The sequence below is a fragment of the Rattus norvegicus genome, chromosome 6, assembly GCF_021556685.1.
Source record: "Rattus norvegicus strain SHRSP/BbbUtx chromosome 6, alternate assembly SHRSP_T2T, whole genome shotgun sequence".
Taxonomy (NCBI): Eukaryota; Metazoa; Chordata; class Mammalia; order Rodentia; family Muridae; genus Rattus; species Rattus norvegicus.
The window spans coordinates 94,553,359-94,569,453 of NC_141539.1; the positions used below are offsets into that span (position 1 = coordinate 94,553,359).

The window sequence follows — 16,095 nt, forward strand, 5'->3', positions numbered from 1 at the left end:
TGTTCTGAAAAACTACTGGATAGAACAGGCAGTTACAGGCATCCGCTTTCATCAAATACATTTATTGATTTAAGGGGGAGAGGCAATCTTAATTATTCTCAGAAGTTAATATCCTTCCTTGTCATTTAAATCATGGCTATTTAAGAGGAACTGAATAATACTGGAGCTGTTATTTAACCTGCTGTCAGGTCTCTGGTAGAAACTATATGAATTTAGGAAGCCTTAATTTGCCTTAGGGCAGCCAAGAATATTGAACAGATGATAGGATTTAGTGAACCACATAGCAGCAAGTGATGCCATGAAGTTGATCGAGGAACGAGAGTACAGAAGAAGCATTCCGAAGGTACAGTGAAACAGAGCCTTGAAATCCATGGCTAAGAACTCCTGTGAGCCAGCAGCACATTGGCCAGAAGTGTTCGTAGAAACTGACCTGGGGCTTAACACAGCCCCTGTCCAGGGACAGGGGAGAAAAACTTTTCTATGAGGAGTAGTAAACCAAATCACAGGTTTTTTAATTTTAAGTCTCGCTGATTAAAACTAAGAATCCTTGGCAATATTTTTTAACCACTTTCTTATTGGTTGTTCCACACGTGCGTGCACACACACACATATACACGTCCAAGTGTGTGCTCACAGACGTATACACATGTACTAAGATACTTCAACATCAGTTAACTTATACATTTCCTGATTGAAGTCAAAGTTCAGAAGCAGCCGTGTCTACACCCAGATCATCGCGTGAGTTTTCCTTACATGGTCTCAGGTCTGAGGCTGAGCTGAAGGCTGAAGTGGTCACTGCTGTCAGGCTAACAGGTCCATTCTGCACATTCTGTGAGGCCTGTGGGGCTTGTTCTCTCCTTTCCTGACGCATCCTTTCTTCGAGTACAGATAAAGTATCTTATTAGTTATAAAAGCATAAAAACTGCTAAGTTTTAAGGTAATCTGTATGATTCTAGATATGTGGATCAACTTAGATAATTCTAAAAAAAAATTCTTAAACCATAAAAATTAAGAAAGACCAAACAAGAAATAGAATCACAAACATTTTGATTTCAGGGACTAAAATCATACTTAAATATGATTTGAAAACAACATAGGAGATAGGACTCGAGGCAGCACATCTAAAGAAATGTATAAGGACATTTCTTTCTTTCTTTCTTTCTTTCTTTCTTTCTTTCTTTCTTTCTTTCTTTCTTTCTTTTTTTTTTTTTTTTTCCGGAGCTGGGGATTGAACCCAGGGCCTTGTGCTTGCTAGGTAAGCGCTCTACCACTGAGCCAAATCCCCAACCCTGGACATTTCTTTTTTTCTTTTTTTTTTTTCTTTTTTTTCCTGGAGCTGGGGACTGAACCCAGGGCCTTGTGCTTCCTAGGCAAGCGCTCTACCACTGAGCTAAATCCCCAACCCCAGGACATTTCTCTTTTTTTGGTTCTTTTTTTGGGAGCTGGGGACCGAACCCAGGGCCTTGCGCTTCCTAGGCAAGCGCTCTACCACTGAGCTAAATCCCCAACCCAGGACATTTCTTGATGTACTCTCTGCGTGTGGCAGAGAGCAAACTGCAGCCCAGGTCTTCTGACATTATCTAATGTTGCAGCTGCGGGCTTAGGTACAGTTTATATTCTGTCCATAAGCTCTGCTGCTTAGAAAAGGAAGATGCAGAGATGTCCCAAGCTCCTGCTCTCTTCTCTGGACATCTCCACCAAGCATGGAAGTCTGGATCCGGAATTTCCCTCATATCCTGGCAAATAACCTCCAGCTTCCTGTTCGTGTTTTCTCCTGATGTGTGGTCAAGACAGGAGTCAAATGTATACATTTCTGCAAATTATTGATCAATTCTTCATTACTCTGCCAGCTCCTTAAATATTTGGAAAGTGGTAGTTAAAGTTCCTGGTACCACAGTGGTACTTCTTCCTGTCCAGAGCGGGGAGGACGCTGCTGCTGGTTAGCTGAGGCAGGTGCTGCAACTGCACACACAGACACAAGATCAGGTTCAAACCTCAGTCAGGCCTTCATTATCACTTAGAATGACTGCATCACAAAACAAAATATAATGTTGGTGATAAATGTTTCCCATCTAAATCCAGAACATGAGAGAGGGAGAAATGTTTCCGTTTGGTTTCTATCTTTTAAAAGTGTGTTTTATTTTTAAAAAAAACAATCCAAGCCAGGTATGGTGGCACTCCAGGAGCAAAAGCAGTAAGATCTCAATGGAAGCAGCCTGGGCCACATAGTGAGGCCTGCCTCAGAGCAAAGCAAAGAAAAGCACAACCAGTGCCTTGGATTAATTAATAACCTGCTTGCTTATGTGTGGGAGACCTTAAATCCCCAACCCTCGCCTCAGAAGAAAAACACGTGTGTGTGTGTGTGTGTGTGTGTGTGTGTGAGAGAGAGAGAGAGAGAGAGAGAGAGAGAGAGAAACAGAGACAGAGAGACAGAGACAGAAAATGAGAATTTAAAGACTTCCTTCAAGCTTCCAGAAAAACAATTGTCAAGGTCAAATAAAAACAAGAACAGGCTTATTACTTTTTGACTTGTACCATGGGGCCTAAGGAATTTGGAAAAAAGATAGTCTTTAGTTCTTTTAAGTCTACCAATCCTTCAGGATTCCAACACAGCAAACAGTGAGGTTCTTTATTCTTTCCAGTAGAAATGTTTGCAGCTGGTCTCTTTGTTCCTGAGCACGAAGTAGCACAGCAATGGGAAAAGAGTGAGACTTCAGCCTGATTTACTCACTGGGTCTTAGATGTTAAGAGAATAAAAAACATCTCCCAGTTTTATAACCATGGTCCACCTCAGAGCCCTGACATTGAGGAAGCACTTATTCCTAATACCTTCTCCATCTCTCTCCTGCCTGGACCACCCATACACCATCCAGGTGTTTATTTGAGGAAGCTGGGGCTAGAGAGGAAAGATTAACTCTGGCAGTTTGAATGAGGATGACCCTCATAGGCTCATAGACTTTGAATGCTTGTTTTCTAGTTGGTAGAACTGTTTGGGAGGGTGAAGAGGTGTGACTTTGTTGGAGCAGGTATGTCACTGGGGGTGGGCTTTACTGTCTCAGAAGCACAAGCCAGTCTCTCTCTCTCTGCTTCCTGTGGATAAAACGTAAGCTCTCAGCTACTGCTCCACACCCTGCCTGCCTGCCTGCCTGCCTGCCGTACTCCCAACCATGATGGTTATGCACTCATCTCTGAAACTAAACAAGCCCCAGATTAAATGCTTTCTTTTGTAAATGGTCTTAGTCATTGCATCTCTTCAAAATGACAGAGGAGTAACTAAGACACAAAGGCAGGATAAACCAAAGCTTAAGTTTCTGCATGGATCCAAAAGTGATCAAGAACAGCCAACCCATCTTAGCTATGGTTCAACTAGAGTCTTGATTATTATTGCCATTTAGGGCTGTGTAACCACTACACCAGTCAGGACTCTTCACTGATCCAAGTACGCAGCGGGATCCTGTTCTGTGGTTAAAGGGGCCATCCTGCAGGCCCTTGTCACTGTGTTTGTCTTCACCAACTGACGATGCAGAAAGGAAACAGTTCCATTTGGGGAGAAACCTTCAGTGCTAACACTGGGGGTAACATGACAAAGGTCTACTTTGGATTAATCTTATTTCGTTCTCCAATGTATGAGAAACATGTTCAGCTGAACACACATGGTATACTAGCCTGCAGCCTAAGTTCATGTATTTCAGACATCTTGGCTCCTGTGTAGCATCAAGAAGCATGGTAAGGACAACTTTAGGTAGGACTCAGGGGAGAGCCTTAAGCAAATGTCTCTGAGGCCCTGGTTGATAATTCAGATGACCTGTCTCCTGTTTCTGGACTGAGGATTCTGGGACGATAAGCCACAGTTGTCACTAAACCCAGGTCCCAGCTCAGTACCAGGTAACAGGTACGAGATCATTTGAAACTGTAAGCTTGCATGTTACTGTAAGGCAGTTTTACCCCAGTCAAGTGCTTTCTACTCTGTCTCAGGGTCTTCCTTGTTGGTTTGTCATGTGGTCTTGCCAATTCCCCAACGTCTCGAATGCTGTCAAAATACGGATGCTGCAATAGCTGTTCACATGTCAGCCTCTCAGCAGGGTCCATGTGGAGGCAGCCCTGAAAGCACAGAAAATCCCTTTACACCTTTGAAGTTGCCATAGCATACATTTTACTTCTTTGAAAGACTAAGCACTTTCATTTATTTTTAATTTTTTTCTGAGGTGTTTAAAATTTCTGTGCACGAGTATTCTGCCTGCATGTATGGAAGCACACTGCACGCATGCCTGGTGCTCACAGAGGTCAGAAGAAGGCATTGGATCCCCTGGAACTGGAGTTAGAGATGGTTGTGAGTCATGTGGGTGCTGGGAACCCAACCCCAGTCCTCTACAAAAACAAGTGCTCCTAAAATGCTGAGCTCTCCTGCACTGATTTCCACCATTTTTAATTGATATATATGAAAGTATACAAGTTTATGGGGTGCAGTGTGATAATTAGATAACACGCATACAAATGTATAAAGGCCAAGAAAATTAGCTTTCTTTTCCTTAAACATTTACCATTTCTCCATTATGAGTCTTAAGTCTTCTCTGGTTCATAAAACATGCAATAAATTATTGCAAGTCATATTCACATGAGAACATATCCCTGTCTGTGCATTAGCATCTTTTGTACAGCATCTGCATCCTCTGTCTCCCTAGCCTCTGGAGACCACCATTCTACTCTCCACATGTATGAAATCCACCTGTTTTAGCTTGTGCATGTGTGACAAATGGGTTCTCTGTAAAACACTAAACACTATAAGGGGTAAATATTAGAAGCGAGTTTCCTAGTGTTTTTGGGGCGTTCGGTGGCCTGCCAATGGGGGAGTATATATTTCCGGAGTTCAGCTCAGTGGCCAATGGGAATAATTCACTTAGCTATTTTTGTTCTTTTACTCTGAAGTCAGACTCTTAGGGGGAAGAAATAAAGTTTATGACGTCATCAATCTGCACCAGTCTGGTTCTCCCCTTCCCTTTCTAGGGTCTGCCAGCTGTTTGATAGCCGTGGAAACAGTGTGTGCATTACAAGCGCATATGGACATGCAGAAAGACAAAAAACTGTCTCAATTTTGTATTTGTTCCTTAACAATTCCTGCACTTACATAATATCAGACTACTTTCTGAAATACTGGGAAATTGACTATACATTGCAAATTGGTGCTGTACCACATCTTATATGACCTGTGTTTCTAGAAATATATATGTAAACCAACTTTTAAAATGTACACAGTAGTTGCTCATTTAAATTTTTTATTTATTTGTATTTTATATGTATGATGCCTGCGTGCATGTATATCTGTGCACCATATCTGCAGTGTCCACAGAAGACAGTGAAGAACACCAGAACCTCTGGAACTACAGTTGTGAGTTGCCATGTGGGTGCTAGGAGATGAACCCCAGTCTTCTGGAATAGCCATCAGAGCTCTTAACCACTGAGCCATCTCTCAATACTGGAAGTTGGTTATTTAAAACATCCTATAGCTATGAATGTTTTTTTGAAGAAAAGGATTTTTTTTTTTCAGAGCTGAGAACTGAACCCAGGGCCTTGTGCTTGCTAGGCAAGTGCTCTACCACTGAGCTAAATCCCCAACCCCAGGATTTTTTTTTTTTTTTGTAAAACATCTCCCTTAAAATTTCCATTTTGTATAAACTTAGAATTCCAACAGAATGCTACTTTTTATTTAAAGTGAAGAGCAAATAAAGGTATATAGCTTTTCAAAAGACAGATTTTAAAGAAACATTTCATCAGTTGACATCTGACATCTGTGCGCTTCCTGGTCCTTTGAAAGCCCCAGGGTTTTACCTTTAAGAAGCCCAGAGCAGAGTAGGAGATGTTTGGAAACTTCAACTCAAGTGTTTCCTGTCGAAAGAAAAGGGACTTTTAGTGACAGCACACATTCTAATTAAAGTTCCCTCACACTAAATTTCTGTTGAGTAGATGTACCTTCCTGGGATCTTCCTTGCCTCCTCTGCCCTTTTCCACCATACCTCCCACCAGTTATAACCCCCTTGTGACTGTTCATAAACTTCTCTCTCCGCCTCCAAAATGCCTTTCCAGTTTTATTTCCTGATCGCTCACTTCCCTTCCTGAGGAAGGCAGCATTATAAACCAGTAGATGCTGATGGAGAAGAGCAAAACAAAAGCAGCAGTGACAATAGACACGTGCCTCAGTATGAGAGTGAGTGTGTGTGTGTGTGTGTGTGTGTGTGCTTGAGCGTGTGTGTGCTTGAGCGTGTGTGTGCACGTGCGAGTGCACATGCACCCACACGAGTTTTTGGTTTTCTTGTGTTGCTTTTTCCCTTACTTTGTATAAAATGCCTTTCCTGACAATAACTTTTGGCACTGAACAGCATTATCAATAACTTTAGGCACCAATTATTAATTATTAATCTATTGACATTTGCATAAAGGGAGTGTCAAAATACATTTTATCCCTACCCAGATACACACACACACACTCTTGTTGGATTTCTGAAAGAAACACTGTTGTCGCCTCCCACACGCAGATCTGTTTTTCTGATCAGCCCACAGTTTAAAGCGCTTCCCCAGAAGGCTCTTGTCAATCTGCCTAGATGAAGATACTGGTCGTGCCAACCAAGTGATGGGAGCGGAAATGGGAGGAAAGCTGTGAATGAATGGGCAAAGTTAAGGAGCCATCGCACTGAGAAAGCTGACTGAAGATGAACGCTGAACAGAGTCAGTGACCGTGGCGCGTTATGAGTGTGAGAGTGGTGAAGTGTGAGCCGAGGGCCGAGCAATCTGCCAGGCTCATCTAACACGGGGGCGGGGGGAGGGGGCGCCTGGGGTTGTACTCGGGAGCTTCGGAGCGGTTCTCCTAGACAGGGAGCCAAGCTCCACATAAACTCCCGATTGCGCACGGGCTAATGAGCAGGAATCCTAAGGCACCTTTGCCTTAGCTTTTGCCACCACGACTGAAAAGCTCTTTTTATCTAATGTAGGCACTGCCATGGGTTGCCTTGGCTAATGTCAGCTCTCCTACCTCAGGAACAATGCCTGCCCTTGGCTGTAAGACACCGGACCCCTCCTGCCTGCTGAACCAGTTCCCCAGCAGGCCTTGCTGGGTGGGAGAGGGCACAGATGTTCAACCAGCGTAGCCATGTGCTGCTGCTTCCTGTGTTTCTGTCCACAGGAAATTCCGTGTAGGACAACCCCTGGGAACCAGGAGACTCTCTTCATGGTCACAGAGCAAGCTGCTTCTTATACCTTGGCCAGGAAATTGCTAAGGGCTATTTGGTGCATAGCTGGGGATGTCCAGGTCACAAGGGAGCTGTGGGTCACTTCCCATAAACCAGGTGCTGTTCTTCCCTCTCCATCCCAGTGTGACCTACTTTCCCTAAAGCTGGTAATACTCTAGGGAAATGGGAGCTTTGTTGCTGGGACAAAGACAGAAATGCAACTCAGGAGGCCACAGGAACTCCCATCCGGAAATCAATGTGTTAGCTCCCATATTGAAAGTATTTTCTCAGACAGTAGCAACCTGACCTCACAAACCTTAACTATGCCCTGAAATTCTATTGGTGCCCTTTTCCTTGCAGTGCTAGAAATCCACCAGGGCCTGCTGAGTAAGTACTCTACCACTGAACTACACGGCCTGCTAAGTCATGAGAGACTTTTTTACTGCATTATAGACCCATTAGAAGACATTTCAGAAACGTAAGAAAAATGAGGAATGAAAAGAGTCCCCAAATCTCATTATAAAGAGATAATCACTGTAAACTGGACATAGTAGTGCACACCGGTGATCCCAGTACTTGAGAGGCAGGAGAATCAGGAGCTTAAGGGCAGTCTAGACTATCTCAAAAATAAACAAGAAACAAAGAGAAAGATATCCTTCTTAACTATTTATTTAACAAAAGCAAAGAGGTTTGCATAAGGTGTGGCATATGCCTGTAATCTCAGCCCTCAGGATCATAGGTTGGAGAATCAAAAGTTCAAAGTTAGGACTAGAGAGGTGGCCGAACTGGTAAATTCTGGCTGCTTTTCCAGAGGACCAGAGTGTAATTCTCAGCACCCACATGCTGCCTTAGGACTATCTGTAACTCCAGGGGATCCAGCTACCTCTTCTGCCCTCCACGGATACCTGACATACAAGCGGGGTGCAGACATATATGCAGACAAAAACACTCATATTCATAAATGAATAAAATATTTAAAAGTTCAAAGCCAACCTGGGCTGTAAGCTGAGACCTTATCTCAAGGGAAAAAGAAAGTTAAAATTTTGCATGATTTCCCAGAGGTTCCCATCTTTTTTATATTTATATATGCATATATATTTTATTAAATACTAATTTGAATTATGTTAAATTGTACTATTTACTACTATTAAACAGTATATTTACAGTATAAACAGTATAAAATATTAAAATCATACTTCATTCGACAACCTGTTGTAGACTTTTCCAGATAGATGAATATGGATCTAATTATGTTTATTAGCCCCAGGACAGCCACTACACAGATGTACTTCAACTTAACCTCCTCCTGAATCCTAAAGGCAATAATGTAAACTTACAGCCCTATTCCCTTGTCTAATGGTTTCACTGGGATACGGTATTCCAAGTGGGTTGGGAGATGAGCATTTAGATTCTCTTGGTCCTTTATAAAGGAGGATCTCCCCACACTAACCATACAGAAGGAGGGGCAGCAGAATGGGGTCCTGGTGGTTCTGCTCCCTATTCTGGAGGGCGAGTTAACAGGAGAATAGAGACTTTGGGCAATGCTGGGAGAAGGAGTTGCTTCCACCGGGTGAGTCGATGTTTAGACTTGAAAGCTGATTGGCTCTGAGCAATCTGCGTTCAGTTGACAAGGATTAAAGAGTGGTGTGACCAGGGCAGTCCTGCTTTCCTGTCCCACAGGCTGGCTCACCTCTGTTCCCAGGGCCTCTAAGTTTGAATTGAGGCTCTCACTCACCAGCTTGTTCCAATTTTCCTCATCACCGTAAGCAGGACTTTTAATGCAGACTGAGCCGTGGGCCCAGGTAAACTACCGAAGCCCTAGCCTGATCTAAAGAGCCGCCTCCAAACTGAGTTACTCACCATGTCTTCAGGGTCTGGAATTTTCACCCCACTGAAGTACTGATTCATGCTAAATACTTGCTGGTGCCTGGGAATGAGGTCCCCTTCGGACAAGAAGAGACAGAAGTGAATGGGGTTGCTAAGGAGACATGGGGCTGTGCTTTCCCTCCACAGCCTGGTGGAGCTGTGCTTCAGGCTGCTAAGGTTGTAGCTTTCTTCTGTCAGGAAAGCATCCACACAGCACAGCCTACACTGAGCGCTTCAGGGACAGGGCCCTGTGTCGGGAACAGAAACGGAGAGCTTCAAGAGTCTTGCCCTCTGAAGCTTCCACTGTATCTGAAGACTAAACCCAAGATGCTAAAGGGAAGGAAGGTTCTCTGTCTATGAGGAATCCATTTCCAAATTGGGATCATCTTTTCCTGTTTTGCCAGTTGCTGATCTAGTAGAAACGTTGTGGTCTAAGGTTTAGAAGTCCCTGTAGTGTGACTCTGAAGCAAAGCTTCTAGGTTCCTGTCAAATGGAGCGCATTCAGTGGCAACCAAGTGAGCTGACGGTGGCTTCATGTAAAGTCCTAGGAATGTTGCTGTGAAAGTCTTGTTCAGAAAACTGGATGAGGTGCTTCTCTGGGGCACAGACAGCCACTTTTTAGGGCAGGGGCCTACAGCCAGGAGCCTGTGGTGCTGCCCCTGACTAAAGCGTCTGAGTTGCCAGTGCTACTCAGTTCAGAACTTTACCCCTCACTCAAGTCCAAAACCTTGCTCTAGTTTGGATAAGCAAGAAAGGAAAAAAACAAAAACAAAAACAAAAAACAAAAACAAAAAACAAAAAACAAACAAACAAAAAACCCAGCCTCTACAGTGTTGGTTCCTATGTATGAAAACACTGTAAGGAAGCCCCTTAGCCCCTAGCTTTAATAATGAACTACAGATACACGCACACGCACAGTGGAGATATATATATATATCTGTGCCTTCAGGCCTGCAGTGGCGGGAGAGTGCCCTAAAGCCTCTGGAGGGAACAGCCAAGGAAGGCTGAGTGACTTTGCATGAACTCCAATGTACAAGACATTGGTGGAAATGATAAAAATGGGAAATGCCACCAGGCCTTTGATCTGCACTCAGGAAGCAGAGGCAGAGTTCAAGGTCAGCCTGGTCTACAGAAGGAGTTCCAGGACAGCCAGAGCTACACAGGGAACCACCTGTCTCAACAAACAAATGGAAACACAGCCTCACCCTCAGGTGGCCTTTAGTACTTTGGGAAGACAAAGCTGATAATACGAGAGTTTGTGGGGCAGAGAACGTCTGCTTTAGATTGGGTTCCTTAGCAGGGTAGAATGGAACTCCTGGGCTTTGGAAAGAAACCACTGGTTATGGATCTCTTTAACTGTACCCCCTTTCTGTCCTTGCCATTCCTCTTAGTTGTAGAGGAAAAGGCGGGCATAGCAAACAAGACTTTCTTCTCCACACTTAGAAGGCTGAGGATCTTCCTCTACTGTAGTCTGAATAATCCAAAACTTGTCAGGCCGGCTGCAGGGAGGACGCCTGAATGAATCACCTCAACCTAATACAGGCCTGGCATCCCTAATTACAGATTCTGAGACTGAGCGCCAACATGCTTCTACAAGTAGAAGATGCCACACTCGACCCCATGTGTCACCGTCAAACGTAGGCACGCTAAAACGGTCATATAAATGGCCTTCAGGATGTGTGAATAAAGTACATTGAATCATAAATGAATTTTGTGCTTAGGCTTGGGTCCCTTCCCTAAGATACGGCTTTTAAACCTCCAATGTCACAAACACTCTAGTCCCAAGCCTTCTGGATGAGGGATGTTCAGCACGTCACTGAAATTGGCCAGAAGAGCAGTCTGTGGCCAGCGAAGTCCCTGCAGTATTTCTGTTGCCAAGATTAACACATTTAGAAGTTAAGAGGGGGTTGGGGATTTAGCTCAGTGGTAGAGCGCTTGCCTAGCAAGCACAAGACCCTGGGTTCAGTCCTCAGCTCTGGGGGAGGGGGGGGGGAGTTAAGAGGATCTGACCTAAGCTCAAGAGATAAGTCTACATATCCTGGACAATTAGTAAATTCTCAGTAATCACTAATTATTGTCATTTAAACAAACCTTAGACACTTTTAATAGAGCCATTTCAGCAAGGCTAAAAATAAAAAATTGCTATTTCCTCGAGGAGTCTGGGAAGCAGGGGAGGTGAGGAAAACTAGCTGGTTCTCTAAAAGTCAGGACAGAAACCACTTACCCAGGGTTTTCCTTATCAGATAGAGCTGGTCCACATCGGATTTTCCTGGCCACAGAGGCACTCCGGACAGCAACTCAGCAAACACACACCCAATTGCCCAGACATCTACTGGGGGGCCATACTGTGTGTCTCCCACTAGCAGCTCAGGTGAGCGGTACCACCTGGTGGCCACGTAGTCAGTGTAGTAGTCACCAGGTCCAGCTGGTCAGTGAGGAAACATGCAAGACAGAATGGCGGAAACCTGGAATCAACACTGAGCAGGAAACACCTAAGAAACGAAGCTTTTCAGGGTCACAGTTCTCAATGCTAGCTGCTGTTGAAATTACTTGACTATAGAGTGTTTTAAATTACTGATGCTTGGGCCTTGTCCCAGTCCAATTAATCCGAACACTTGGAGAGGGCCCAAGGCTACCCGCATAGTTTTTTAAAGTTCCTTGGGTGTTAATCTACAGTCAAGATTAAAAGCCATTCATCTAAAGTATTACTTTTGGTAAATATTGTTTTGGTAGCGGGGAGAAGCAGGAGATTAGCATGCTTTATAATAACTTCTGTTGTACAATTTTCAGATAGCATACATTGTGTTTATATATATTTTAAGTTATATTCCATTACGACATTTTGCAAGAGCAGTAATTTATAACAAAGTTATCCCTGAGGCAGAATACGAGCACCAGCTCTCTGTAGTATCTAGACCAGCTAGCACAGCAAGAGAGTTTCTTTTACACTGAAGGAACCATCGATACTCACTGAGAAGCCGTGCAAACCCAAAGTCACAGAGCTTAATGACTGAGTGTTTGGTGATGAGAATGTTTTCCGGCTTCACATCTCTGTGTATGCACTGGTTAGAAAACAAACAAACAGGGAACAAAATGTCATGGAGGAACAACCCTAATATCCACCATGAGTAAAGGGCTGGAATATTTAGCAAATATTGGATACATCATTTTAACCTGCCATTGACCTGTTGGATAACAAGACAGCAGACTAAAATAAACTAGTTCCATAACTACAGACAGAATCATTTCAAATTCTTGAATGGCCCCAAAGACCAAGAAGTGTGATAGGAAAAATGAGTCAAGAGCCAGACTCAGGAAATAAAAACATGTAAGACACCTAATTACTTTTGAATTTCAGATAAACGACTTTTTTTTCAGTTCTGGAGATCAATCCACAACCTTATCCATTCAATCTGCCTCTGACCTACACCTCCAGCCCAACTAATAATGTCAGTATATCTCCTACTGTCTACATTAGAAAAAGGAACTTCATATTTAACTAGGAGTCACCCCTAACCTGCCGGCGTGAAGGGGAAGGGATGAGAGGCTTTGAGGCTGCAGCCTGTGGCAGGAACAACAGATTGGAGCAGAAGCTGGGTTCACTGGAAGGCGGCCTGCTTGGTAAACAGGACAAGCCCTGGGCCTGCTGAGATAAGCTGGGGAAGAGAGGGCGGGAAGCTTGAGCGCTTGCCAAAAGATCTTCCAGCTCTGACATTTGTCCTGACAAGATAAACAAGAGCTGGCTGCAGCCTCACCCTCTGGGGTGCGATGTCGTCGCTAGATGTCAGCTCTGTCCCACTGCACAGCCAGCAGACCTCAGCAGGCAGCTCCTGCATCCGGACTCACCAACTGGTATCAAGCTGCATTCTTTAACAGGGGGAAGCCACTACCAAGAGGACCGCTCGAGAACTTTCACAGGACTTTCTTATTAAATGACAATGCCTTTGACAAGTAACTCTCCTTTTTTTGTTCCCCCTTTCCCCATAAACATATCTCTTAGGTCAACAACTTTTAGTTAACAATTACATTAAAAATTGAGTTGGGACAAAATATTACTCTGAGTTCCTCGTGATCCCTCCCTTCTCCCAAGGGTTTTCCTCTCTGCTGGGAAATGCTGGGTCTTTCTGCCGCCCAATTGACTGTTGGCCTGAAGCCCGCAACCCTTGAGGTTATCCTTGACTCTAGAATCCGGAAAGAGGACAGAGGTTCTTCGTGGGCGCAGCAGCTCCCACTCCAAGGGACTTTTAGGGTGAGAGGGCAACATTAGTGTTTCCCACCAGCATTTTTATTCTGGAAAAACTGGAGGCGGGGGTGGATACATTACCTTACAGCCTACCTATCTGGTTCTCAGTGATCGATGGCTCTTGGGGCTGAAGTCTTTCCCCAGTTATTTTACATTTTGCTATAAATAGGTCCTTCCATGAATATCATGATGACATATGGGCAGATGGACTCAGAAACAAGAATGTGCTGCCCCCGACCCCTTTGGGAATTCTATCCGAGCTTCTGCATCTTCCCCATCAGCGCCCCCCACCCCCACCCCTGACCAAGCACGTGGAGCCCTGCAGAGTCTGCGCTCTCCAGAGAGCTGTGGTATGCACTCACTGTATTTATCTTCCCTTCCCTCAGATCTTTCCCCACCAGGGCTGGCTGGAGAGCTTTCTCATTCCTTCTGCCCCCTCCTCTCCCCTTCCTTCTGTACCCTCCACCCCCACCATCCCTCCTGCCACCCCTATGCTGTAACTGGTTATTTGGGAAAATGCTAATCACCAAACAAAGCTCTTCCTGCTGTAAAATGGCGCTGTTTGTTTTCAGTGTGAGGAGTGAAACCCAAGGCCTCATCGAGCTGGGTCAGAGGTCTAACCATGGAGCGCCACTCCAGCTTGACAAAGATTCTAGGCGTCAGCTAATGAAAGCCAAAATAATGGCTGTTCTCTTGTTTTCCCCCTTGTAAGCACTTCAGAAAATCTTACTTGGGCAAACTCAGAGGGGATTTAACCCCTCAGGCCTGGGTGACCGCGGGTGAGATGACAGATAGCTGGAATCCTCCTACTCTCTGGCGAGAATGAAAACTCTAAAATTCCCATCGGGGATTTTGAGTGGTTTTAGTGGTTGGAATCTGTTCCCCTCCCCCTTCCTTTTTTTCTTATATTGATTAATTGGTTGGTTGGCTGGTTGATTGATTGCAGTACTGGAGATCAAACCCAAGGCCTCATTCATTCTGGGCAAGCACTGGACCACACAACTGTGCTCCAGCCCAGGAAGCTGGCGTCCACGTGTAGGAAGTGGGCAGCTCTGTGTGGGCTGAGAGGAGGAGAGCAGATTTTTCAGCATCCGTTAAGCCATGTCACATGGGCAGCCTCTCACTGCGGCTCCCCCCAGCTCAGCTGTGGCAAGGAGGCCCAGGGTCATCTCACACTGCAATCTCACCAGAGCAGACACTAATACTTAGAGCCTAGGACTCCACCCATTGTAACTGCAGCGGGCATCTGGGGTTACCTCTCCCAGTTCAAAGCCTTTTGGGGAAACCAATCCCATGCAGACTCTAAATAAATGGGGTTCTATCTCACATTTTATAAATTAAAAAAATGACTAGTTTCTTTAAAGGATTTTTATAATGTATGTTTCCGTAAGAGCTGGGTACAAAAGAATAGATAAGCTGCCATTTTAAGTCACTTACCCCCACACTAGGCTTAGGAAGGTTTCAGTGAAAGAAAAATTATACCCACAAAGGTGTGATATGAACTTTGAATAAGGCTCAGTCTTGGCTCAAGGGAAGAAGCTGCCTGAGTGTTCAAAGGGGATCAGGAAATGTATGTGAGTGTTCAAAGGGGATCAGGAAACTTACGTTGTGTTTATGGCAGAAATTCACAGCCTGCAGTGTCTGCCAAGTTATGTTCTTCACGAGAGGCTCTGGTACCCTATTAAAAACAAAAACACAGCACAAACACATTCTTCACGCTAGCCATGGAATTCAGCTCAAGAAACCCAATCCAAACGAGGGACGGCTTTAGTACTTAAAAATCCCAGGAGACACAGGCTCCTCTGGATCCACAGTCACAAATCCAGAGAGTTGGTAATGTGTGTCCAGCACACCGCTGAGTTGTTGGGAAAGCGGGCTAGCAAAAATACAAACATGGTTTGTTTTTGTTTGTTTGTAACAGGGAGGAATGGTGAAATTCACAGGGATTTCAACAAGTATTTATGACCTGGGACTGCCTGAAATTTGAACTCCTTCTCAAGTTTCTTTCTTTGTCTTGCTTTGCTTTAAAAGAGAGGGTTGAATCATGGTCTTGCCAAAGTGGTTCTGAGACCTAAAACTCCAGATCTTCCTGTATTGGCCTCCAAGTGCTGGGGTTACAGGTGTGTACCACCAAGCCCCATTTCTATAACAAGGGCCTTGCTGGCTAATACACAGCACAGAAGATGGTGTGCTCTTTGATCCGGTTGCTCCGAAATGTGGTCCTGAAGCTAGACCTCCGTTTGTGTGTGCCTGAGTCACTCGCTTTGTTTCTTTGAAGGGAGAGGAATGAGATTTTGCTGAGAGACATGGAGGAGGTTTAATTGCATGCTATATAACTAAAGTTCAAAATAACTGAAGACATAGAGAAGCATCCTGTTCCTTTCCCACACTGCACCACTCTTCTCATCGCCCTCACATCGAACTTCTCTTTCTTCTGTCACAACATGTAACGGTGCCACGTCCCCGTCCCTTCCGCACAGACTCGCTGCTGATTTAACCATGGCGGCCGTGTGTGAACTGGGAAAGAGCATCTCATAGGAAAGCAGGTTACTGTACAAGATAAGGAATGATTAGAAAGAAAGTTGTTCTGGAGTGGAGGCTCTCCCTAAAGCTGTAGTCTGCCTGTGGTACCCATTCCCAAACAGGGCTGCCTTGTCTGGCCTCAGTGGGAGAGGATGTGCCTAATCTGGTAGAGTTTGATGTGCCAGTGTTGGGGGATACTCAGGGGTAACCCCACCCTCTCAGAGGAGAAGAGGGAGGAGGGAT

The 16,095-nt window shown here is 44.6% G+C and overlaps 1 protein-coding gene across 3 annotated transcripts in view; it reads right to left on the minus strand.

The window, feature by feature from the left end:
- Positions 1-43: 43 nt before the first annotated feature.
- Cdkl1 (cyclin dependent kinase like 1) overlaps positions 44-16,095 on the minus strand; it is a 46,383-nt gene continuing 30,331 nt past the window's right edge. Inside the window, exons 4-10 of one of the 3 annotated variants that reach the window (XM_087553220.1) lie at positions 14,935-15,007; positions 12,058-12,148; positions 11,311-11,511; positions 9,081-9,163; positions 5,827-5,883; positions 3,946-4,101; positions 44-1,962 (exon numbers count right to left, since the gene is read on the minus strand). In XM_087553220.1, coding sequence (XP_087409346.1) covers positions 1,855-1,962; positions 3,946-4,101; positions 5,827-5,883; positions 9,081-9,163; positions 11,311-11,511; positions 12,058-12,148; positions 14,935-15,007 — 769 coding nt within the window. In that variant the 3' untranslated portion in view covers positions 44-1,854. 3 annotated transcript variants of the gene reach the window in all.